Genomic DNA, 24,445 nt, shown 5'->3' with positions numbered 1-24,445 from the left:
GCACATTTGGAGGTATAGGGGTTTCATTATGAGTCCCACGATTACGGAAGAATGTTTTAGGTCATAAACGTCTTTGATGGCTCGGGTGGAAGAATGTAATTTTAAGTCTGGAATTAATCATTTTGTGATGATTCCATCTTTCTTAGAATGATTGCACTTTAAAGGGAGCACTGGGAATTTAGGAAGCATAACAAATTGGGGTGAGCTGAAGTACCACCAGCAGAAGGGTTGGGAGAACGAGAGATAAGGATTTTGATCTTGTTTGGTTTGAATTTAAGTGATAGCTTAGGAGGAAAAAATGTTGTCAACATTTGAGATTTTGATATATGTCAGTGAGGGGTGGTTAAATGTTTTATTATTAGTCCTATGTATATGGATTGATGTATTGTGACATGACTTTTTCCTTCTGTGGATTTATTACGTGAAATTAAAAAACAAAAAAAAGAATGTTGAGGGGCAAAATGATTACTTTATGACAGCTGTGGTCATAACAATAGTTAAGCTGGAGGGTAGGAACGTTTATTGCTAATCAGAAGTAAAGATAGGTAAACAGGGAAGTTGTATATCCTGTTTATGTGGTACAAATTGGTGACATTTTAGATGAATGGTAACAGACTCAGGCTTGCTGTACTCCAATTAAAAGATGTGTGGAAAGGGATTTTGCACTATAGGTTTGTACAGAGTTATCTCATACTGATCTTTGAAAAGAAGGGTTCATCCATCCTGCACAGGTCCAAAGTCTAAGACTTGGTGAGTGTTTTAAGGGTGGGCATTCATGGATAAAATATCTTAAATCAAGAGTGGAGAATCATTTTGGGGTTGTAGGACCAAATCTAGAGCTCATGTTGCATACCAGCGGACAAGAAAAAGTGCCAGGACTCAATCATAAACATTAAACCATTATTACTAAAGTTGAAGTGAAAAGATTTCCTTTCTCTATTGAACAAGGGATGCAGGAAATAATAGTAAAGTAGGAGAAAGCAAACCAAGTCAAATTGATAGAATCACCAATTTGTACATGTAGCAAGTAAGTTTGCTTATATATGTATCTTTGAAAGCATATGGTTTGAGAGGCTTTGACTGTTCAAGTGCATAACTCAATTTTCTTGAGGGCCCTTGCTCCTGAATCAGTCTATGAAAAAATGTCATTGCATAAAGAGTCCAGACCACTTGTAATATTCATTACGCCTATTGATATCTGTTCCAATGATGATGCAGCATAGCTATTTGAGTGCTTTGTTTAAAAGGCAGTCTACACTTCCATTTCAGACAACATATCGGCAATTAGAACAACCATAGAGGAACATGGTGAAGGCTGCTGCATCAAACTGCAACACTGGAAGCAAATGCTTGAATGTGGTATTTTCTCTATGAATTTTCTTATTACAATAGGTGTGTGAGGCTTAAAAATAAGTAAGTCATAAGATGGCCATATATTTTCCGTGAGCAAGGATGATACCACATTCTTTTATGATAAAGATGTGCACAAATTTGCATTCAGGACATATAACATATGTTTAATTAAAAGTGTGCCCATTTTAAGCGGGGTGTGGCCTGTCAAATTGATTTTGAACTAATAAATTTGCCAAGAATCACTTTTCAGAGAAACCTCTGATGCCACCTGTAGGTGTTTTGAAGCTGTTTCATCCTTCAAAAAGAACTGCTGAAGAAACTTATTTAGATATTGCAGAGAACATGAATGCTTGTCTATGGAGTGAATTAGCCTATGAAATTTGCATAGGACACAAAATTGTAGCAACAAACAATCACAACCTTTTGAAGAATTTGCTCACCCTTGAGTTTATATAACAAGTTTCTTTACATTTAGGGCCTCATTCTGACAAGGCTTTCCGAGCCTCATCGTGGTTTCAAAACCGACAGCCTAATTACAATGGAGGCTGTCGGTTTTGAAACTGGCTGGACATTCAGGCTGGCTTCTGACGTGCTCAATGAGCCTGTCAGCCTGTCAGAACCAGCACGTAATCCCCATGGACGGAGTATCCATGCCGGGCTTTCCAACATGGAAACCTTGTCGAAAAATGACTTTGAGGGACCTTAGCAGGGCCCTCTTCAGCCAGTGGCCACTGGTTGGGGGCCAAGGGGGAACCTATGTTGCCCTCTGTTCATCCCTCCACCATGTGCCTGCCACCTGGTGCAGGTACGAACACAAACTCCTTTTTTAGTATGGGAGCTTGTGCTGCTGCTGGTTTCCGACCGCAAAAAAAGCTCCAATTCAGAAAAGAGAGCTTGCGACTGCACCATGTGCGGTCACATAAAAATTCTGAGCTCGGGACCGCCGACCGGAGGTTGGTCGGATCCATATCCGCAGTGGTTGCATTCACTCGATATCAAAATAAGGCCCATAATATGATGTCAGTGCAGGAATATAGCAGACGAAGCTAAAATGTGAATGGAACACAAATTGTAACTGTTGAATCTATTTTGCCTATCTGCTCAAAATTAGTGAGCTTGTAATACATAGATGTGGTTGCACTTTCTTGAGAAGTTTTATATTTCCATTTCTCAAGAACAATGAATGATATCCTACAAGGAGTATAACATTTTATAAAGATTAAAGAGGAAAGGATATGGAAGAAATACATCCATATTGGTGAAGGGTGTCTGTTAAGGGAGATTGGAATGGAGGTATCATAGAGGAAGAACTTTGTAATGAGAGAAAGGAATGTGGTTCAGTGAGAGTAAGTGGTTGTTTTATGTCATGAAAGTTCCAAGTTTTTATTTAGGACTGGGAATATATCATCAAGTTCAAAGAGATATGATGACCCATTCTTGTGCAAGTTACAGTAAGTCACTGAAAGCCCTGTATCTATGGGTGTTGGTTTCATTTTCAAACATGCCTTTGGAAAAAAACAGCAATTGATATTATTGAAAAGATCAAAGTGGGTTACATTCCATAAATGTACATATCTGCTGATAATTAGTTTTATTAAGTGTTCTGAAATTTGTTTTATTGGGAGGCAAACGGAGTAAGCATATTGGAATGCATAAAAAACATTTTCCATAGAGAGGTGGTAGCAGTTTAGATGATTGGTTTCCAAGATGTACAATTTATTTTGTAATGCACAAATAGAGATTTTTAACAATGAGGGGCAGATTCCAATCCGGGTCGGAAGGGCACCGAATGCGATCCGGCTGGAAAAACTACGAGCCATACGCGTGTTTCTGGCCGACTCGTACAGCTGTACGAGCGAGCAAGTACGATGCGAGCTACATGAAATTCACCGACCGAGTCGTTTCCGGGTCCGAACCGCTCCATACGTCTCAGTCGTAAGCTGACCGTGGCGTGCAATGGATGTGATTCACGACCGAGCCAGTACGATGCACGTGTTGGACAGCCTGTGCGAGCCGGAGTGTCCGGCTCGCAAATCGTCTGGGTGGTTGCCTTTGGGGGTCAGCATCGGACCCCCTGTCACACGCAGCCCTACGACTCGGACACCGGGGAAGACCCATGGGTCTCCCCAACACAGGCATGTACGGTGCGGATGGCACCGACGTGTACCCACTGTATGGGGCGCACTTGTCCGCAACGTACCCATTCAGTAAATGGGAGCCCATGTACGCGTCGTACGACCGGCTCCCATTGACTTCTATGGAAGTCCGACCGAACTGAGTCCGGCAGCATACGGCCGCATCGGACTGCAGGACTCCGGCTCGGTCGGAAAACACTCCAGATCCGGCTCGGTCGGAGTGCTTTCCGACCCGGATCGGAATAGGCACCTGTATGTATAAGGCAAAAAAGACTTTCCATATACCTTCCACATTTATATATTATGTGTCACATTTATCAATCTTTCACGCAGCGCTATGCAGCAAGCCACCTGCTGTGAGGCATAAAAGGGCAGGAATATCCCGTATTTACCATTATACAGCACATTCCTGTCCTCTTCTAGCACTGACTCGCTTTTGTCTACCTAGCACCAATGCAGGTAGAAAAGATATCTATCCTTGTTGCCCTTCTGGAGGGCAGGCGTACAATCCTAATGCAGTCTCAGGTCTACAAATGTCGGTAAATCTGGGAATGTGTCAGAATCCGTGGATGAATGCGTGGGAACACCCACGCCCCACCAATGAAACGCCTCCCTGCCTCAGGGTAATGCAAGGCCGTGATTTGTGCTGCCTGGCATTAGCCTAGATTTATCAAGCAACTCATGGCCGCTCAAGGTGGCCTTGCATGGCTTGATAAGTCTCATTTAGGTTTTGCATCGCCCTTACTTCCCCTTGCGTGGCGCAAGGCCGATGCACAACCTTGTTAAAACTGTCCCTATGTATTTTATTTTTTTTTTTATTTTTTTTTTTTGAAAACCTTTATTTCGAAATTCAGGACACAGCTATTCAGCCGACAGCCCGAGGGTTCGGCAGCATTGCAAGTTAGATACAGTAATGTGTCCCAGATACAGTACGATGAGTAATGCAAAGGTCCAATTTTAAATAAACACAGCAAAAACACACAACAAACCCCAGCAAGGCAGAAACATTGAAATCCCATGGCGAAAGCCCCCAGGGGAGGCAGGACCCCACTCATCTACTAAGTATAAGACTGTGTGCGGAGGAAGAAGGGGAACAGCAGAGGCCCAGAACGGTTACCAAAACCAAACTGTGCTGGAAGGTTGGTCAGGGCGAAAGCTGTTCCTCGGGAGGTTCCAGGTCCGGGGCAAGACATATTCCCCCCCTGTATTGGTTCCACCGCCCCCAGATGGCATGCCACTTCCGGGGGCGACCTCTAGAGCAGTAGACCGTCTTCTCCCTAAACATGCTCCAATCCATGTTCTCCTTCCACGCGGTCAGTGTAGGGGTTCCCGAGGAGCCCCATAATCGCGCGATATCCCTTTTAGCTACCATGTTACCCAGAGTCACCCATTGGGTCTGCGCCTCATCGAGATCAGTGGGGCCCCAGACGTTCAGGAGGCAGCACCGCGCCTCCGGCTGTACCACAATGCCCGTCACCTCCCCCATAACTGCATGGACTCTCCTCCAGAACTCCACAATGACACCACATTCCCAGATGATGTGCAGGAAAGTACCCACCATACCACATCCCCTTCTGCACAGGCCGTCCTCCGAGAATCCCATGTGGACCAGCCTTGGCCCCGTAACATACACCCGGTGCAGTATTTTAAGCTGCACCAGCCTCAGACGCGACGGGATCGCAACCTCCTTAGGCGAAGAGACCGCTGACTGCCAGTCCTCATTATCCAACTCGAGGCCATCCCTGGTCCACTGTTCTCTCAGCCCCAATAGCAAGTCTGCCCGGACGTTTATCAACTTCTTATATATGAGCGAAATCGTGCTCTCGGGCATATGACCATCAAGGACTCGGTCCTCAAGGGGAGAGGACTCCGGCACCTTCTCACCCTCCACAAGGACTGATCGGAGGGCGTGACGCAGCTGGATATACCTAAAATACTCTGAAGGCCCTAGCTCAAACTCAGTCTGCAACTCCTCGAAGGACTTTACCCTCCCCTTATGCAGCACATCTCCCACCTTGGATATACCTATCAGGTCCCACTTATCAAAGCCCTTCGTGTGCCAGAGTCTTCCCAACCGTTCCGATTCAAACAATGGGGTAGCGAGGGTGAGCCTATCCTTCCAGCCCAGCGAGTCGGTCGCCATCTTCCATACGCGCACCGCCACACCTGTGGGCCCCGTGAGGGACGAGTCTAGGGACCGCGAATACAACGCCCTGTAGTAGTTGCCTCCGCGCAGCAGCCACCTATCCATGGCATACCCAGGGCTAAGGGCAGGGCCGTAAAACCCATGGTTGATCGCGCTCAGCTGCGTGGCCCAATAGTACCGTCGGATGTCTGGGAGCGCAATGCCCCCATCGTACCATGGGAGCGTCAACTTTGAAATAGCTATTCGCGGCCGCCCATCCCACAGCAACGTCCTTTGGAGGCCTTCGACCTCCCGAAAGTATTTGGCCGGTACCCAGTCCAAGATGTTCTGGAGGGCGTAGAGGAAGCGGGGAAGGGACATCATTTTGAACAGGGCCGCACGCCCAACAAGGGAGAGCGGCAGCCTCCGCCAACCTTCAACATCCCGCCTCAAGCGTGCCAAGGGGGGGAGCAGGTTCCTCTCATAGCGCACAACAGGATCCATGGATATAAAAATCCCCAAATACACAAAACCTTGCTGGGCAACCTGTAACGAACATGTTCTAGGGATCGGTGGGACCTCGCCACTAAGTACGTACAAATACGATTTGCCCCAATTAATCACAAGCCCCGAGTTCCTACCGAACGATGCGAGTACGTCACAGACCACTATAAGTGACTTCTTCGGTGAGGCAAGATACAACAGGATATCATCGGCATAGAGCGAAATACGGTCCTCGTGATCAGGCGACCACCGAAGGCCCCGTATATCCGGGTGCCAACGTATCCACGCAGCCAACGGTTCAAGGGCGAGGGCGAACAACAGAGGCGACAGGGGGCAGCCCTGCCGAGTACCCCTACCAAGCTGAAACGGAGTAGATGCCCGACCATTCACCACAACATTCGCTAGTGGCCCCTTGTACAGCAACCGGACCCAACTCACAAACCCGCGACCGAAACCAAACTTGGCCAGCACGGCCCATAAGTATGCCCACTCCACCGTGTCAAAGGCCATCGTGGCATCAAGAGATGCCACAACAGCCGGTTCACGCAGCGTGCCCGCCCTGGCGATGACGCCATGAAGACGCCTAAGGTTCAATGCTGTGTTTCGGTGCGGGATAAAGCCAGATTGATCCGGGTGGACCAGATCGCCAAGTACCCTAATCAGACGGGTAGCCAGGAGTTTGGCCAGAATTTTCGGCTCAGCGTTGAGGAGTGAAATGGGCCGATAGGAGGCGCATCTATCTCGGGGTTTACCCTCTTTATGTATGACCACGATCGACGCCAACCGCTGATCCAACGGAAGGATCCCATCCCCCCGCGCCTCCAAAAACATGGCGCGCAGGTGAGGGGCGACCCTATCCGGGAACAGTTTGTACAGATCGATCGGCAGTCCGTTCGGTCCAGAGGCCTTACCCGAATTCAACGCGCGAATCGCCCCCGCCACCTCATCAACCGTGATGTCGCCATCCAAATCGTCCCTATCTATGTCAGAGAGGCAGGGCAACTCGATATCACGGAGGAGATCAGTCGAGTCTTCGGGCGGCCTGTCCGACACAGAGGAATAAACCCTATGAAAATACTCCGCAAAACACTCCACAATCCCCTCAGGTTCCACAATCGCCTCTCCCCCCTCTCCAATCAACTCTGGCACCACTCTATTGACCCGTTCCTTCCTGTCCAGCCATGCCAGGAGTTTCCCTGCCTTATCTCCCACATCATACAGACGGCCCTGTTGTTCCCTGCTAAGGGTCTTGGCGGCTTCTGTCACCAGGTCCCTATACTCCGCCTGCTTCAAGCAAAGCTCATGCAATGAGGACTCTGTGACCTCCTCCTCCATATCCCCCTCAAGGGCCGCAATCTCCTCCTCCACTTGCCGCACTTCGCAATCCCTCCGATTCTTGGCAGTCACCACCAGGGAGAGGGCCTCCCCCCGAAGCACGGTCTTAAAAGCTTCCCACAGCGAGATCGCCGAGTCCACGGTTCCCAGATTGTCCTTAAAGTAATTATCTACCTTCTTTACCAGGGCGCTGCGCATCTTGGGGTCTCGGAAATACCATGGGTTAATGGGGGCCACCCTCCCTCCTCCCTCCCGACCGAGATCCAGCCGGATCCACACTGGCGAGTGATCAGAGATACCACGTGCCATGTGCCTCGCCTCGGATATCAACGAGGCATGTGCGGCCAGAGTGAGCAGGTAGTCAATCCTGGAGAGGCTACCATGCGCCCCGGAGTGAAACGTGTATTGACTCTGTGTGGGGTGCCGGAGCCTCCAGCAGTCTATCAGGCCAAATGTGTCCAGGAGGTCTGGAAGCCATTTCTGAGCCCCCCCTGTGTCCCTGGGCGGGTATCTATCCAGCAGTCCGGAGCCCACAGCGTTGAAATCCCCTCCCACTACCAGCATGCCCCCCGGGAGAGTCAGCAAAGCCCTGCCCAATTCAGCAAATGTGGCGGCCTGCAGGGCCGGCGGGACATAAACCGAAACCAAAACCAAAGTCCTTCCTTCCCACCGCCCCGCCACCGCCACAAACCTCCCCCTATCGTCAACAATGGTGGAGTCCACCTCAAAGGGCAGCGATGCTCTAACAAGGATGCCCACACCCCTGGACCCAGAAGAAAATCCCGAGTGTGCAATGAATTTATACCCCTTCCTATTCAGGGCATAGCACGTATTGCCTATGAGATGCGTCTCCTGCAGCAGTACAACGTCTGGCATTGAGCGTTTCAGAAATTGCAAAACAATCCCCCTCTTAATGCGATCCCCCAAACCATTAACATTCCAGCTTATAACACTTAGGCCTCTACCCCCCATCCTCAAACGGAAAGAGGCCCACCCCACACCCGAGGCGCCACCATGGAACAACCCTGAGGATAATCATCATGCCTTGCAGAAATAAACCCCCCAACAACAAATTCAAACTCCCCATAACTCCCCCCACCCTGCACCCCTGCTGCAGCTTAAAAAGCCCCCCCAACTTGCAGTGTGCCTGTCGCCCTACAAAAACAAAAATCTACAAAAAGTACCCCAAGGGAGGAAAAGAGCACCCCTCGTCCTCCCGCAACCCTCCACAGTTACTGCACTCTGTTCAAATCTTCAAATATGGTCAAATCAAGTCAGGCCGGCTTTGAGATATCAGCCCTGTCCATCCCGGCCACTGTCTCCATGCTCAGCTGTGTCGTCCCCGGTCCGTCGCCGGGGCAAAGCGTCCAGCCATTCGTCGGCCATAACAGGAGAGTCAAAAAAGAATGTCCGATCTTCATGCACCACCCGTAGTCTGGCGGGGAAAAGCATGGCATATTTTAGGTCCCGTTCCCGAAGTCTTCGCTTCACCCCCAGGAAGCTCTGTCTCTGTCTCTGCACCTGCTGAGTGAAGTCCGGATAAAAATTCACCGACGCATTCTGGAAGGGGACTGGGCCCGTCACCCTCGAAGCTTGCAGGATAGCGTCCCGATCTCGGAAATGAAAGAGCCGGGCGACAATCGGCCGCGGCGGGGCACCCGCCTTGGGCCGTCCGCCCGGCACTCTATGGGCCCTTTCCACCGCAAAAAACTTTCCAAGGCCCTTAGGCTTCAGATGATTGAGGACCAAATCTTCCACAAGCAGGTCCACCGAAGCCTCATCCGAGGACTCCGGGACCCCGATGACGCGCACGTTGTTGCGCCTGGACTGGCTCTCGAAGTCCTCCAGCCGGCGGGCGGCGAGGTCACTCTCGGCCCTCAGCTTCCGGACCTCGTTCTGCAGATCCGCAACCTCATCAGTGAGGCCCGTGGTCTTGTGGTCCAGGTCCTTAACGCGTTCGTTTGTCTTGCCCAGGTCCGAGCGGATCAAGTTGACATCCACCAGGATGGCATCCACCTTATGTGCCAGGGCCTCGAATTGCCGCCCCATCGAGGTCTGCATCCCATCAAGCGCGCCCATGACATCCTGCAGGGAGAGCTCCGGTGTCCCAGGCGAGTCCTCCTTCTGGGCATCCGGCGCCTGGCTCGATCCACTCGGCGATGTCTTCAGGAGGGCGTATCGGTCCATACTGTTGACTTGGGAATACGTTCCCCGCCTGGTGGACTTAGTCTTCAGCCGATCTCCTTCTGCCTTGCCCGACATAATGGACTCCAGGCAGTCCAATGCAGTGAAGACCGTCCCCTCTCAGAGAGAGGTATAAAGAGTGAGCAGGTCCGCCTTGTTCTGCCAAAGTAGCCCGCCGAGCGTCCCCGGGGTTATAAAGCCACCCAGAGCACTACAGTGTCCGGGCAGACAAAGGGAACGAAACCGAAAGTGAAAGAGCGAGGGCCTCCGTCCGACAGTTCACACCTCACCAGGCCGTTGTTGATCAACTAGGAGTCGGGCATCCTGCCAACTCTAGCCCCTGGCATCTCCGGGAGTTAGGCCGCAATCTTTCGCCAGTCATAAGTCCGGTTCCCGATGGACGATCCGACCGCAGGCAGCATCAATCGCCTCCCTGGCAACTCAGCGACACGATGCCATGCATACAATCAGGATTAGAGACAGGATAGTCGACGGAGGGCGCGAGGGTCTCGGGAGCTCTAAGCTCACGCGGCCATCTTGGTCAAGCGCTAGGCTCCTCCACCCCTATGTATTTTATTGAGCTGCTTATTCTGCCACTGTCGTTGACAAAATCTTGTGTATAGGGTATGAGGATGTATGTAGAATCTCTTCGCAGGATTTAAGGTCATAATTGAATCCAAAATGCCCGTTATTGTGCATTCAAAGAATTTACGACTGTATTTATGCTGGTTGTTGTACAGCGGGATTAATAGTTTTGCCTTTTAATGGATATTTTCTTCCTTATGGGATAATTTTTTTACAGCACTCCACTAATGATTATGCTTCTAGTCATATTCCTAAATCACATTGAAAGAGAGGCAAGCTCAAGTGACATCTGAATGTTAAGTGCGAAAAGGAACACACAGAACATCTTGGATTCCATGGAACTCCTATTGCGAGTTTTAGTATACATTTTCAAGCAAACATGAATGTACAAAATATAGATTGAAAAACAGGATATCAGGTATCATACAGAGGTTCAGCGAGCAATCAAAATTCAAACATTTCATACGTCTCGACTCTAGCTACAAAACAAAGCTCCTTAAAACTGGGATTATGGACTGTAAAACAAACTTGCTGACTAACAGACAGCCTTTTAGACTAAAGCTCTTTGGTTGTCAGAGGGGGTTCAAATACTCACTTTGTTTGGATGTGGAAGCTGTTTGTTGTGCCCGTGTGCTCAAAGTCATGGATTGCAGCTGCAAATATGGTGGCCAGCACTTCAATCTCAGTTAAGCAATGCTGTACAAAGGGAAAACACAGGGGGGAAATAAAAGGTGAGAGAAACTGATGTTCTGCAGCATGCAAGCTGAAAGGCAAATGTTACCAACAACAATGAGCTACGACTGTGCTAAATAGAAGCATACCTCAACCTCATGTACTCTGATTTCTAGAATTTGTCATTAATCCCTTCCTTAAAGTGAAAATAGTATAGTTTATGCTACCCTGCTTCAATGCTGGCAACTTGAAAGGTCACAGAAATCTTTCTATCAGGGATGGTCTCCACTTTGAGTTGGATTAACCTTAAAGCTCTCTTTGTTGCTCAGATTGCAGCCACTGATTTCCGAGCACAGGCATGGGATAGCTGCACCTGCCCTAAAATGGACTCTGCTGTAAGACAATGTTCTAAAACCATGTTTTAGAAAATGCATCATAGTGCAAGGCTGCATGTGTTATGGTCAGGATTGTTTTTGTGTAGGAAGGGATACATTACTGCATAAAAAGTATCCTTGCAGGCATTTTCATGATGAAATATGAACGCAGAATGCAGAACACATTCAAAGAGGAAATATGAGGAGAAATAGGAATATTTCTCCTCATTATGCCAGCCCAGGGAGGAGCAACATTTTGGTGCAAACCCACCTCTAGAAACTCTTTGTAAAAATGGGTTGCGCCAAAAACCACAGGTTCGTGCATCACCAAACTCTTACCTTGAGAGAAGGTCTATTTTTTACCATAGGGTACCCCAGGCCCGTTCTGTCCACACCTTGGGTATGATACCCTTGTCCTTGCCCTGCCAGCCTAATTTGTAGGCCATGTTAAATTGACCGGAGGGTCCTGTGTTACTATATAACAAATACCCTGGGCCATTCTTGTCACTCAGCAAAGCATGAACCCCTACGTAGGCCCTGCCAGCCTGATCTGTAGGCGTTTTGTTAAGTTGACCAGAGTTCTGCACCCATTTTACTGAACAGCAGGCTCTAGGCTTGTCTGACCAAGAATCATAGCCAGCCTCTCTCAGCGAGGCCTCCTGCTCCAAACTATTGAGCCCCCACCCTACCCGTGTGCGAAGTTCACTAGCGCAGAGTTCACCGTTTCTCTATTCTGTCGACATATAGCACATCACATCCTGAGTCTGTACATGAGAAATAGAGAAGTTCCCACCGCAGCCGTGTCAAGCTGGGGTGATGAATAACCAAGACCCATATACATATATGTATATTTTATTCCTTTGCATTACATGTTTTCTGCCTGCCCTATGCAATTTACGACGAGCGCTTGGCCTGAGAAAATACCCTTACACCTAGTCTACGTTCCGCATTTAGTGGGATAGACACGACACGTCTGATAAAAGTTGCAGACCAAGCTTTAAAGTAACTGACGTATGTAGATGTTGCGTGAGATGACGTTATTGTAGGCACTTCTCATAGCCTAAAAAATTATAAAAAGGAGCTCACACAGTCCTCGGCGAACTACCCCACCCGTCTGTTAGTAGATGGCAGGCGGATGTGGGTGCTCTTCAAGAGCTCTTGTTTTTTGTTTTTAAGATACAATTTAACTTGCCAATATATTTGCTGTATATGCTATGTATGCTATTTTGCTATGCTATTTTCTCCCTAAATTGGTGTTTTCTTATTGAGCATTTCATATTTATATTACATTTGCACGGCTGCTTTCTTTTAGGTTTTAGGTAGGTACGTGAGTATTCTCAGTATTTTAGATCAAGTGTGTTTTACATTCTGAGAACATTTTCCTTGATTTAACTCATGTTTTTCATAATGCATTTATAAATGTGTCTTTGAGATTTAGTATCTCTCTCTCTAAAACAGTACAAACTTTTTATTACAGAAATGCCATCTAATCCATGTGACTATCTGTGAATGCGGAGCCACTGGATTCTGCATTTTGTATTTTTATGCCTTTGTCTTGCAGTTTTTTGAAGTTGCATCTTCTTAATAAAACTGTTTAACTTTCAGCCTCAGCTTCCATGGCTCACATATATGTTTCCTTCATTTTTAGAGCGAGCGTTCCCAGACACCCCGGCTCAAATTAAGGTGCCCCTTTTGTCCCTAACTCACTCCCTTGATCATACAGTGAAGGTTCCCTGAGCCCTGTGCTCATCCCCATGCCCTCTTGACCCTTAAAAAATCTCACTCCAACATTTGGTGCTGTGACTCGGATTGGCAGTACCGGCAGACAGGAGACAGCTGGGACCGAGAAAACGCAGACTAAACACTTGTGACTCCTTTCTGACTGAACCACAGAGAACAACACTCAGGTAAGTTTATGTTGACTGCCTGAAGTGCTTGTGTCTTGTTTTGGTAACAGTTTGAGGGGAGCGTTTGTGAGACATCTGCGTACCTTCTCTCTTTCAGTTTTCTTCCCTGTCTGGCTGATTCGCTAATGGACATTCTAAAGCTGAGGAAGCTTGTGCGCGAAATGGAATTCTGTGCCAGAGAGTGAAGTTAGGAAGTTATGTGATTTACGTGTTTTTCTTGCTATAAATAGACGTACGTTATTACTGTGCCTTTCGTAGAGCCAGAGGGAAGACTGCGTCTGGCACCTTTCAGTGCTCATTTTTTATTATTGGTATAACGTTTTACCGTGCCTCTCTACATATAGCTAGGGGAGGGCCTCTGTCTAGGTCACAAGGACTTGACAGGGAAGGGAAGACTGCGTCTGGCATCTTTCAGTGCTAATTTTTGTTTTATTATTGTTATAACGTGTTTCCGTGCCTCTCTACATATAGCCAGGGGAGGGCCTCTGTCTATGTCACAAGCACTTGACAGGGAAGGGAGGATTGCGTTTGGCGTCTTCCAGTAGTTATCTATTTGTTGTTATAACATATTACCGTGCCTCTCTACATATAGTTAGGGGAGGGCCTCTGTCTAAGTCACAAGGACTTGACAGGGAAGGGAAGATTGCGTTTGGCGTCTTTCAGCGGTTATCTATTCCTTGTTATAAGTTGTTACCGTGCCTCTCTACATATAGCTAAGGCAGGATCTCTGCCCAGTCACAAGGACCTGACAGGGAATGGAGGATTGCGTTTGGCATCTTTTAGTGATTATGTATGTATTTTTTGGTGCTTCTCTGAAGATTCAGAGGGGGCCCCTATTTCAATACTAATAGGGAAGAGGTCGATTACCGGACCCGCCTTGCTAACGGGCTTACGGATATCGCCTGTTTAGAGTGGATTAGAAGTGGTTTCCCCGGGATGATTTATTAGATATTATATTTTCGCTAGCTTAAGCATTGTTTTTTTTTTTAGGGCTTACATTATGTTTTTTTTTACTATTATATAGATATATTTTGTGCAACGGAGATAGAGTTTACACCTGTGCAGGAAGGCAAGGAGTTTGCATGATGCAAATCTCAGCTTTTTGTGGGCTCAGGAGCGGTTCCGAGTCCCGGATAAGATGTGCCACTGTACGTCTTGTGACTGGCACATGAGGATTTATGATAAACAGTTATCAGACTTCCTCGGCTTTTGCGAGGGACTGTCAGTACATATTTTTATTTCCAAAGACAGTCAACATGAGTATTGTGCGATTATGGTTTGTGAACAGAACACCTTCTAATGTGGTTTTTTGTTCTCTTCCTGTGTTAAAATGAAATGCAAAGACGTTTATTTTTTGCTATGTCATTTTAAGACACCCTTCTGTATGCATTTAGGCAAGCAGAGGAGAATGCGCAAATAGCGCTGTGGGTTTAAATATATAGATAGACGTGTACATAATTTGCTTCACATTTTGTATAATTGAAGTGCGAATATTTTACGGTCAAATGTCTTTTTATTATGGACTTTTTTAGCATGCATTGTGGTTATCTTTTTAAACATCTGTGCCTGGCGCACCAACCTTTCATGTATTTAGTAAGACCAATAATAACTAGGATTGTTACTGTTTTTTATATCAAAGTTGTTGCCTTTTTTGTGTATAGGTAGTATTATATAGTTACCCCTTGCCCCCCCCAGCCCCTGTCTGACCCATTTATATTTTGAAGCATGTACTTGGTGACAGGAGGTTGCATCTGCCGTCTCCCACTTTGTGCCACAAATACGTGTGTATGGGACAGCGTCTGGCAGCTCACATTTGTTTTGAATTTTGATGACCTATTTGGTGTAAATTGTATTGTTTGAACATGTATTTCTGCAAGGAATGGGAGGCATCTTATCGCCTTGAGATTAAAAGTGTCCTTTTTTTCAACTGTGTGCTTCTAAAAGGGGAGCTACTTTCCTTCATCAAATCGCATTGTGGCTTCCTATCTTAGGCCTGGCAGAAGCCAACGCCTTTCGACTTCTCTCTCCATATTGTAATGGGTGTCCACTGTTCTTCTCCTTTTTCAGCTACATGCGGTGTACTTTAATAGATATAATGTCTGTCACCTTCTCTCGATTTGCAATTTAGCGTCTCTCCCTCTCTTACCTGGCTTATAGGCCTTTCTCTGAAGTGACGCAAATCCTGTTCAATAGGTGCTCAATTTCTTTATGATTCATGGTCAAGAATCCTGTGACCTTTTGAGAAAAATTTTGTAGCGTGGGTGGCACTTCTATTTTCTTAGATATTTCCCAGAAGTGACCACAATGCGTCATGTCCTATAGGTCAGAGGCACCTGATAATGTTGTCCTTTTGTCGTCAATAGTTCATCATTGAAAGAGTATAAAGATCTGCTCCTTAGTCCATTAGACGGACTACCCTGCTGCAGTGACCCCTTGGGTCACTGACGACTGTGTGGTCTCCTTCAGTCCTCTATCTAAGCATCTTTGGCTGAAGCTCTAATTTCTTATTATACTTTGAAATGGTCTTTTTCTCTCTCCTCTGCATTGCCCTTATTCTAAAACATTACTGCAAAGCACTAATGGTTGTCCGTCTTAACTTAACGTGTGCATTCCTAGCATTGTAGTAAAGTGTATGTTTCATTTTGAAAGTATTTCCATTGACTTAAAATATATTTGCATTACATGAGTTTGTTCTTCACTCCAGAAATGTGTCTTTAAATGCCAAGACTTTGCTAAGACTCCCAGGCTTAAAAAAAAGGGTACTTCTTTCATATAAATCAGAAAGATATTTTTCTCTATCATTTACACGTCTATTTTGTCATAATTTTGCAGAAGCAACCCCTCAAATTAAGCTGCCTTGGTGCAGTGCCCCAGGACCATGAAATTTCACCCTTTCATTGCCTTTAAATGTACTTTGAAATTGTAAATTCTTGCATGATTAATTTTCTCACGTTAATTCTGTACGTCTCTTGTGCACTGCAGTGAGAAGTGATAAGCAGGAACATCTACGTGCCAAGCACACTAACTTTAACTGAGAAAGGTTCAATTAGAGACAACGCAACTGGTGCACGGTGCATCCAGTGTTTTAACTCATTACACAATGAATTAAGTACATTCTGTTCCTTGACAGTCACACCTCACGCTTCTCATCCCCCCACTTGAATATTGAGTAAAGTGGTAGTAAGGGGGGAGGAAGGCTTTTGCATGCATTTCTCGCCACAACACACAGCCACCTTTTTTATGTGGAATGCACGCTAGCTACACCCATGGTTTGACTTTTTGGTCACACGTCAAATGCTGCTATGTCTCCTCAGCCTTTCATCTTTCCAAGGTGGATAAAATGAGTATCATTGAGTTAGGGGAACAATAAAGATTTGCTATATTGTGCCACAATACCATTTTGAGTAAACGTGCTCTCTACAAAAAAGCCATATTATTTTAAAATAAGGTATATTTTACGTATAATTAAAGAGAACACATGTCTGGATATTACATGGTGTTGAAGGGTTAACAGATTTTTGAGGCTGCCTTCAGAAGTAGCATTCCTGGCCGACCACAGATTCTGGGAGTTGAGCCAGGCAGGAAAGGGACTTCCTGTGGTTGGCTGCGAACATGAGATTGAGAAGAAAGAAAATGTATGTGTAGAAATATATTTGTGTCTGTGGAAGTGAACGAGAGAAATAAGTTGCCTAGAATCACACAATTTGGTAACGGGGGAAGCCGAGATTGAATACAGTGTTTCAGGTTTCACGTTGTGCAGTTTAGTGAAGGAATATGTATGTGTTTATGTGCAGATGGGTGAGAGGAGGTAAGGAATACGTTTTCGGATATGCACAGCTGTGTTTAGCCTTCAAAATATGAGACAACCAGAGATTCGTAGGAATAAGATTACCAAAGGTAGCCACCACATGCCCCAGTGCGAGGAAAATACGAAAGAATAAATAATACGTGCAGATATAAAGTAGATTTCAATGTTAAAGGAGGTTAGCATGGAGTGAGCAATGCACGGTATCGCAGTATTGCCAGAATAATAGGTGTGAATTTAAAGAAGCCTTTTAAAAGTAGAGTTGCAGACTTTAGAGGTGGTTGCATATATTTTGCAGTTCGACCACTACAAGTTTTTATCTCTCTTAAAAGTTTCTATCTTCTGTTTGGGTTCTTTTTTCGCTTTCTTAGTTAATCATATGATTAGAGGTTTTGCAACATTAATATTATTAGCATACACACTACACCTTAGCACACCCAAGAAAACGAATGACTATAATCCAAGGTTAGAGTAGAAACCAATAAGCTGGAAGCAATAATCAGTATCTCAAAAGTCCTTAATCACAGTCGTATGATAAAAAAACTCTCCACTCAGGTCCAGTTGCGGATTTTAAAAGCTCCTGGCTAGTTCAATGTTGTAAATAGTATATTGGTAACTTGAAAGATTAAATTCCCGAAGCGAACATCGGCGTTCTTAGCCGAGTTGCCACGCGTCTCTCACCAGACCGCACTTCGAATCAGGACTTATCAAGGTCCGTTTTCGCTTACTACGACGATTAACCACTGTTTGAGAACGCATCTCTGCTACACATACTGATACGTGGGCGATGTTCGCTTCGGGAATTTAATCTTTCAAGTTACCAATATACTATTTACAACATTGAACTAGGCAGGAGCTTTTAGCTTCGACTCTCAAGCCTTGAAAAAGCCCAGAGGGCGAAACGCGCGTCGGCTGCTGCTGTTCTGCGCTGCTGCTTTATCATTAAAATCCGCAACTGGACCTGAGTGGAGAGTTTTTTTATCATACGACTGTGATTAAGGACTTTTGAGATACTCATTATTGCTTCCAGCTTATTGGTTTCTACTCTAACCTTGGATTATAGTCATTTGTTTTCTTGGGTGTGCTAAGGTGTAGTGTGTATGCATATGTAGCATTTGGATTCGTCCTAAATGTGTTGATACCCTGATGGGTGGGTATTGTCCACACCGTTGAGCACCTCTATATGCGATATCCAGACATACATGTCGATGTGGTATGAACTATTGTTGTGGATGTGCAGATCCTAAAGCAATAACCCATGTTCTTTGTGATTATATTATTATTATTAGGGTCTTCCCCGCGTCTCCAAGAAGTGTATTGGATTTCCTGTCTTCGGGATGTTTGCTTACATAGGCTCAATGTTATTGTTTTCCTCACCTTGTGTCTGGTTAGAAATAAAATACGAATAGGAAAACTTTTTTCATACCACAGGCTCAGGCCTACCACATTTTCCCACACGTTTTGATGACAGCTGAACCATGTGTCTATTATGATATTAAAGCAGCAACAACTTTCAGCAATGCCTGAACGGATTGCTTAAGGATAAAATAGGCAAAATAAGCACGACAATTGAGGGAAATAAATGAATAAATTGAGAGAAAGCAAAAATAGTTTATTGTCCATGGATCACTCTGTTTTCACTCACAAATATTACAATGTTCTGACAACAACTTAACGCCCCATATACTTCTCCCTGAACAATTAATATATGTATAGGTCACATCAACTAGACATCACAGTGGCATTGAAATTATGTAAGAAGGCATATATTTGAATAAATTAACACCCGCTGCGAAGTTTCTTTCTACTCAGGTATTCAGGCAGAAGGGGAAGGGCCCCATCATCCCTGAGTCCAAAGAAGAAGAGGACAGGTGATCAGCTGCAACAGGAACACCGCCATCTTCACAAGCAGATGGTCTTCAGAGTTGGAGAGAATATTGGAGTACAAAAATGTCATTGTAAGGTGGAATGTGCTAAAATGCATTCTAAATGCAGTGCATTCGCCAGGCACTACAAAGGATAGGAGTAATAGGAAAAGTAGCAATTTTGTGTTTATATTATGTTTATGTATTGATCCTTAGTAATGAGTAAATGCCAATACAGAAGGATAGTGTGCATTGAATAACAGTGCTTCGTATTATAATGTTTCAAGGATACAATGTGTACAGATTTAATGTGTTTTAATATATAGGTGCAATTTTTCAGGGTGTTTGTAAATAGGTTTCAAGGTGTAGGGATTGGCACAAAGGGGTGTGGAATTTAATGAAATATCTACTTGTTCATGGGGCAGGTTGCTTCTTAAATATACTTGTCCTGTAACAAAATCCACTTGTCCCCTTTGTGACATGTAATGCAGCGACAAATTATGGCAGCAATGTCATTATATAAGAGCTCTGAAATAGCCTCTCTGATTATGTTAGGGCTCCTTCCATAGTAGGCTTTGAATACTAACAATTCCCTTATGTTGCCACGTTTCCGCAGATCTACGATCTGGGGCTGAAGGTAATGGTAAGCAACAGTTCTGGCTCACAAAAAAAAAAGTGGCTGGAGGAAAAGTGAACTTGCAATGGCTCAGATTTTCGCTTGAGCAAATCTACACCTGCATGTTTGCTCATGCTTGAATGCAGTTCACAAATATTTTCTAGAAGTACTATTTCTTGGCCTACTTCTGTAGTCTTGTGAATTTACAACAGTTGTATATCTGCACTTAATACAAGGACATGGGTGTACTTTATTTCATGTTTTGGCGCCTAATTAGGTCTGGCGTTAACAATGACCTTTTATGTTTAGTAAAATGTTGTCTCTCCCTCCCTCTCTTGGCTAGCTTCACTGTGAGTGACTTCATTTTGTTCTTTCACAAGGAGCATATCGACACACAGTTGTTTTATCCAGTGCCAGGAACTACTGTGCAATGTGTGATTTTTGAGACCACAACAATTTCTGCTTTTGCCAATCTTTGTTATAATGGTGAGGACCCCGCAGCTCCCACACCAATGAGGTTTCACAAAAATATTGCCAAAACAAGTTGTGCATTGACAAAGCCAAAAGGCTGACCAACAATTTCATTGGCTTTTTCAATGCTTGTTTATTTTTATGTTGCAAAGAAATGGTACCTACCTTATTCCAGTCATTTAGCGAAATGTTTTTGCATTTTATTTTTGTGAGAACATTTTTATTTTGAAGGCAAAGAATTATCAGTCTTGCTTTCAAGCTTCTGCAAATATTTGCATCTAATTGAAGAGCAATCTGAGAGCAGTATACATGGCCTCACATTGCTAATTATTGAAAAAGTGTGTACACATTTTTATACTCCAACCACTGCCAGTAGTGCAGTCTGAGCTTACAACATTTACTTAGAGCGCTCACCCTAATAATAAAGCCTTTGCATTAATGAACAATAAATACAAGTTTGAACAGCATTAACACATGGACACAAAATATTACCTTTATTGCAGACAATGCCTTTTCCTGGTCCATAATGTGGTACTGTAAACTGGCAGCCAAAGGTTTTGTGCTGTAGGGGTTTGGGCCTACTTGTCCCAAGGATGAAATACGCATGAAAACTTGTTGCCCTTGACCTAAAAAAAATATGTCCTGGGAGTGGGGCTACGGGAATTCCACATCCCTGGGCACAGTTTGACAACCATGAGTGTTTTGATTTCAAAAGGTGTTACTGTGACAGAGATTTTCATCTGTGTTTGCTGTTGGGTCAAGCTATAGTACAATCATTTAATCCTTCTTTTGCTTTTGGAGATACTGAATTTCTTTTTAAAGTCTTGTACAGGGATGCCAATATAATTTTTAGGTTCTTTCCTTCATTTGGAGTTCCCTCCTTACCTCAGCTGGACAACACATGCAGCGTGCACCATTAATAGCTCAACTATTGCAAAGCCTGTTACTACCAAAGTTTCAATTGTAGAATGTGATGCACACGCCTCCCCCAAGGACTGTGTATCAATTGGTAAAGAATTTATTGATGCAGATGTACAAAAAGGAATAGTATCAACTGATTGTGAGAACACAATGGTTCAGATTGCTTCTACTACACATGATATCATGATATAAAGATAAAGGATGATGATATGTACTATGACACTAAGTATGTTATTGAAAGGGCTGGGTGGAAGAAAAGGAGGAAGGGAACAGGGGAGGATGTATGCAAACAGAAAAGGGATATGAAGAGGCCCAAATGGAAAGAAATGTTTACCAACGATAATGCTTGCTCCCATGGCCCGTCTTTTTCATGGTTCATCACTTGTATGACGTGATAGGAAGATCAGACTGTTGTACTAAAGGTGTATTTCCACTGCCTCAGGCCATTTCATTTCCCCACAATAAATGGACTTCATCAACATACCCCCCTACTAAAACTACAAGTATGTGTTGGTTATTGTGTGCATGATCAGCAAATGGACTAAGGCATGCCAATTCAAGAACAGCAATGCACAAACTATTGCCAAATGCCTCCTGAAAGAGTTCATACCGCGCTTTTTAGTACCTATGCTTTTGGGTTCTGAAAATGGACCGCGTTCATCTCACATGTGATTGAGGGGTTGTGCAAGGAGCCACACAGAAACTACATGTGTTCCACGGAAACTACCAGGTGGGAATGGTATCCCAAGCTCATCCTGAAGGGTTGCACGTGCTACACAGAAGAGAAAGGATGAGTGTGTAAGCGGCCCCAAGGATACATCACCTAAAGAACGTCTGGAAACATCGACGCCCCAACCCCTCAGTCTACAAGTTGTGACAACGAGACATCTTTACCTTTTCTTCACTTTGTTTTCTTCACATCGAATGTGCCTAAGTAATAGAAGTGCTTGCAAACCTCTCAAATTACTTGAAGACAGGCATCAACGGTTACTTTTTCTTTTTCCAGGTAGCATCTCTGAGGCTCTACATTATTATTCAGCAGATTTTGGGGGAAAATTCAGCAGAAGATAAGACATTCTTCCAACTAGTCACACTAGCCACACGTACCAACGATTGGAACAATGCCTCAAGACTTGCTCAAGACTTTCAGAACAATTAGAGAAAATAATCATGGGTGCTACTAGCAGCATTGACCCCCATTGCTACCATTGTAATGACTACGCTCCTTATAGTGTATTGTGATCACAGTGTTATACCTGAGATACTGCTTACATGAAAAAGAGATATTGTACCAAAATGAATAAATTGCCATTGATAAAGACGGGACAGGGGGACAGTTGACAGAGCAGGATTTTATGTTTGCACACACCGGCCTACCGACACAGAAAGCAGCATGTTTTACAATGTCATACCTGTTTGTCCTAATGTACAATGTGCTCTTCAGTAAGCACACCGAGTACGTGGCGGCTGCACCTCCTGAGAAAAGCATAATTAGCAAAGGGAGAACAAAGATAGAACAGGGAATGTGAATAACTTAGCACTTATAGAAGTTGTAGAAGTAACAATAGGACTACACTAAATGCAGCCTGCTACCATTACCAAATACCGCAAAGACCTGAAAGGTATGCTTTAAGGATTTTGTTCAAGAATGAACAAGAAGAGGGTACCCCAGGCCTGTTCTGACACACCTGGGGGAAGAGACCCTTTTCCTTGCCCTGCCAGCCTAATTTGTAGGCCATGTTAAATTGACCGGACAGTCCTGTATTACTATATAACAAATACTCTGGGCCATCCTTGTCACTCAGCAAAGCATGAACCCCTACGTAGGCCCTGCCAGCCTGATCGGTAGGCCTTTTGTTAAGTTGACAAGAGTTCTGCACCCATTTTACTGAACAGCAGGCTCTAGGCTTGTCTGACCAAGAATCACAGCCAGCCTCTCTCAGCGAGGCCTCCTGCTCCAAACTATAGAGCCCCCACCCTACCCGTGTGCGAAGTTCACTAGTGCAGAGTTCACCGCTTCTCTATTCTGTCGACATATAGCACATCACATCCTGGGTCTGTACATGAGAAATAGAGAAGTTCCCACCGCAGCCGCATCAAGCTGGGGTGATGAATAACCAAGACACATATCCATATATGTATATTTTATTCCTTTGGATTACATGTTTTTCTGCCTGCCCTATGCAATTTACGACAAGCGCTTGGCATGAGAAAATAACCTTTCACCTAGTCTACGTTCCGCATTTAGTGGGATAGACACGACCCGTCTGATAAAAGTTGCAGACCAAGCTTTAAAGTAAATGACGCAGGTAGAAGTGGTGTGAGATGAAGTTATTGTAGGCACTTCTCATAGCCTAAAAAAGTATAAAAGGGAGCTCACACAGTCCTCGGCGGACTACCCCACCCATCTGTTAGTAGATGGCAGGCGGGTGTGGGTGCTCCCCAAGAGCTCTTGTTTTTTGTTTTTAAGATACAATTTAACTTTTCAATATATTTGCTGTATATGCTATGTATGCTATGTTGCTATGCTATTTTCTCCCTAAATTGGTGTTTTCCTATTGAGCATTTCATATTTATATTACATTTGCAAGGCTGCTTTCTTTTAGGTTTTAGGTAGGTAAGTGAGTATTCTCAGTATTTTAGATCAAGTGTGTTTAACATTCTGAGAAAAATTTCCTTGTTTTTCATAATACATTTATAAATGTGTCTTTGAAGTTTAGTGTCTCTCTCTCTCTCAAACAGTACAAACGTTTTAATACAGAAATGCCATCTAATCCATGTGACTATCTGTGAATGCGAAGCCACTGGATTCTGTATTTTGTATTTTTATGCCTTTGTCTTGCAGTTTTTTGAAGTTGCATCTTCTTAATAAAACACTTTAACTTTCAGCCTCAGCTTTCATGGCTCACATATCTGTTTCCTTCATTTTTAGACCGAGCGTTCCCAGACACCCCGGCTCAAATTAAGGTGCCCCTTTTGTCCCTAACTCACTCCCTCGATCATACCGTGAAGGTTCCCTGAGCCCTGTGCTCATCCCCCTGCCCTCTTGACCCTTAAAAAATCCCACTCCGAAAACCTGACGCAACGTAATAAAGGCAGTACAATGTGCTGCCTTGCATTACTTTTGTTTTTGTTTTTGCAAAGCAACACAAACACTTACTTTGCTTTGAAAATACCAAATGGATTTTGTGATGGATCTGCGTCAAAAAAGAAATACAAGCCTGACACAAAATATTTGAAAATCTGGGCTAAGGTTTGAACCGAATGTTCTTGTCCTGTGATACTCCCTCCTCTCCCCCTTTAACCTTAGTACTGTACATACTGTCATTTAGTAAGTTCTCCTGACATTATCATCTTGAGGTCGGACCATCTTTGCATGTTGTGTTGTTGCACTGTAATGGGTTCTTTGCTTTATTTCCCAGGAATGACATTCACCAGAGTGATAAACCCAGGCTGTAGAATACTCTGTTTGGTTAAAACACCATCAGATTAAATTCACTACGTTTTAGAAGGATATCTGACAGAATATCGCAGCAACAAATATCGTGCTACACAACTACTGTGTCAAAAATATCAATTACAAAAATATCGTC

At 44.7% G+C, this 24,445-nt stretch overlaps 1 protein-coding gene across 2 annotated transcripts in view; it reads right to left on the bottom strand.

The window, feature by feature from the left end:
• PDE1B (phosphodiesterase 1B) overlaps nt 1–24,445 on the bottom strand; it is a 1,345,653-nt gene that overhangs the window by 267,619 nt on the left and 1,053,589 nt on the right. For both annotated transcript variants that reach the window (XM_085654771.1, XM_085654770.1), the window contains one exon: nt 10,817–10,917. In XM_085654771.1, coding sequence (XP_085510897.1) covers nt 10,817–10,917 — 101 coding nt within the window. The remainder of the gene's footprint in view (nt 1–10,816; nt 10,918–24,445) is intronic.

The sequence above is a fragment of the Triturus cristatus genome, chromosome 4_1 (assembly GCF_964204655.1).
Source record: "Triturus cristatus chromosome 4_1, aTriCri1.1, whole genome shotgun sequence".
In the NCBI taxonomy this organism is placed as follows: domain Eukaryota; kingdom Metazoa; phylum Chordata; class Amphibia; order Caudata; family Salamandridae; genus Triturus; species Triturus cristatus.
Note: the sequence above shows the minus strand (reverse complement) of the source record. Positions and strands in the feature narration are given on the sequence as shown.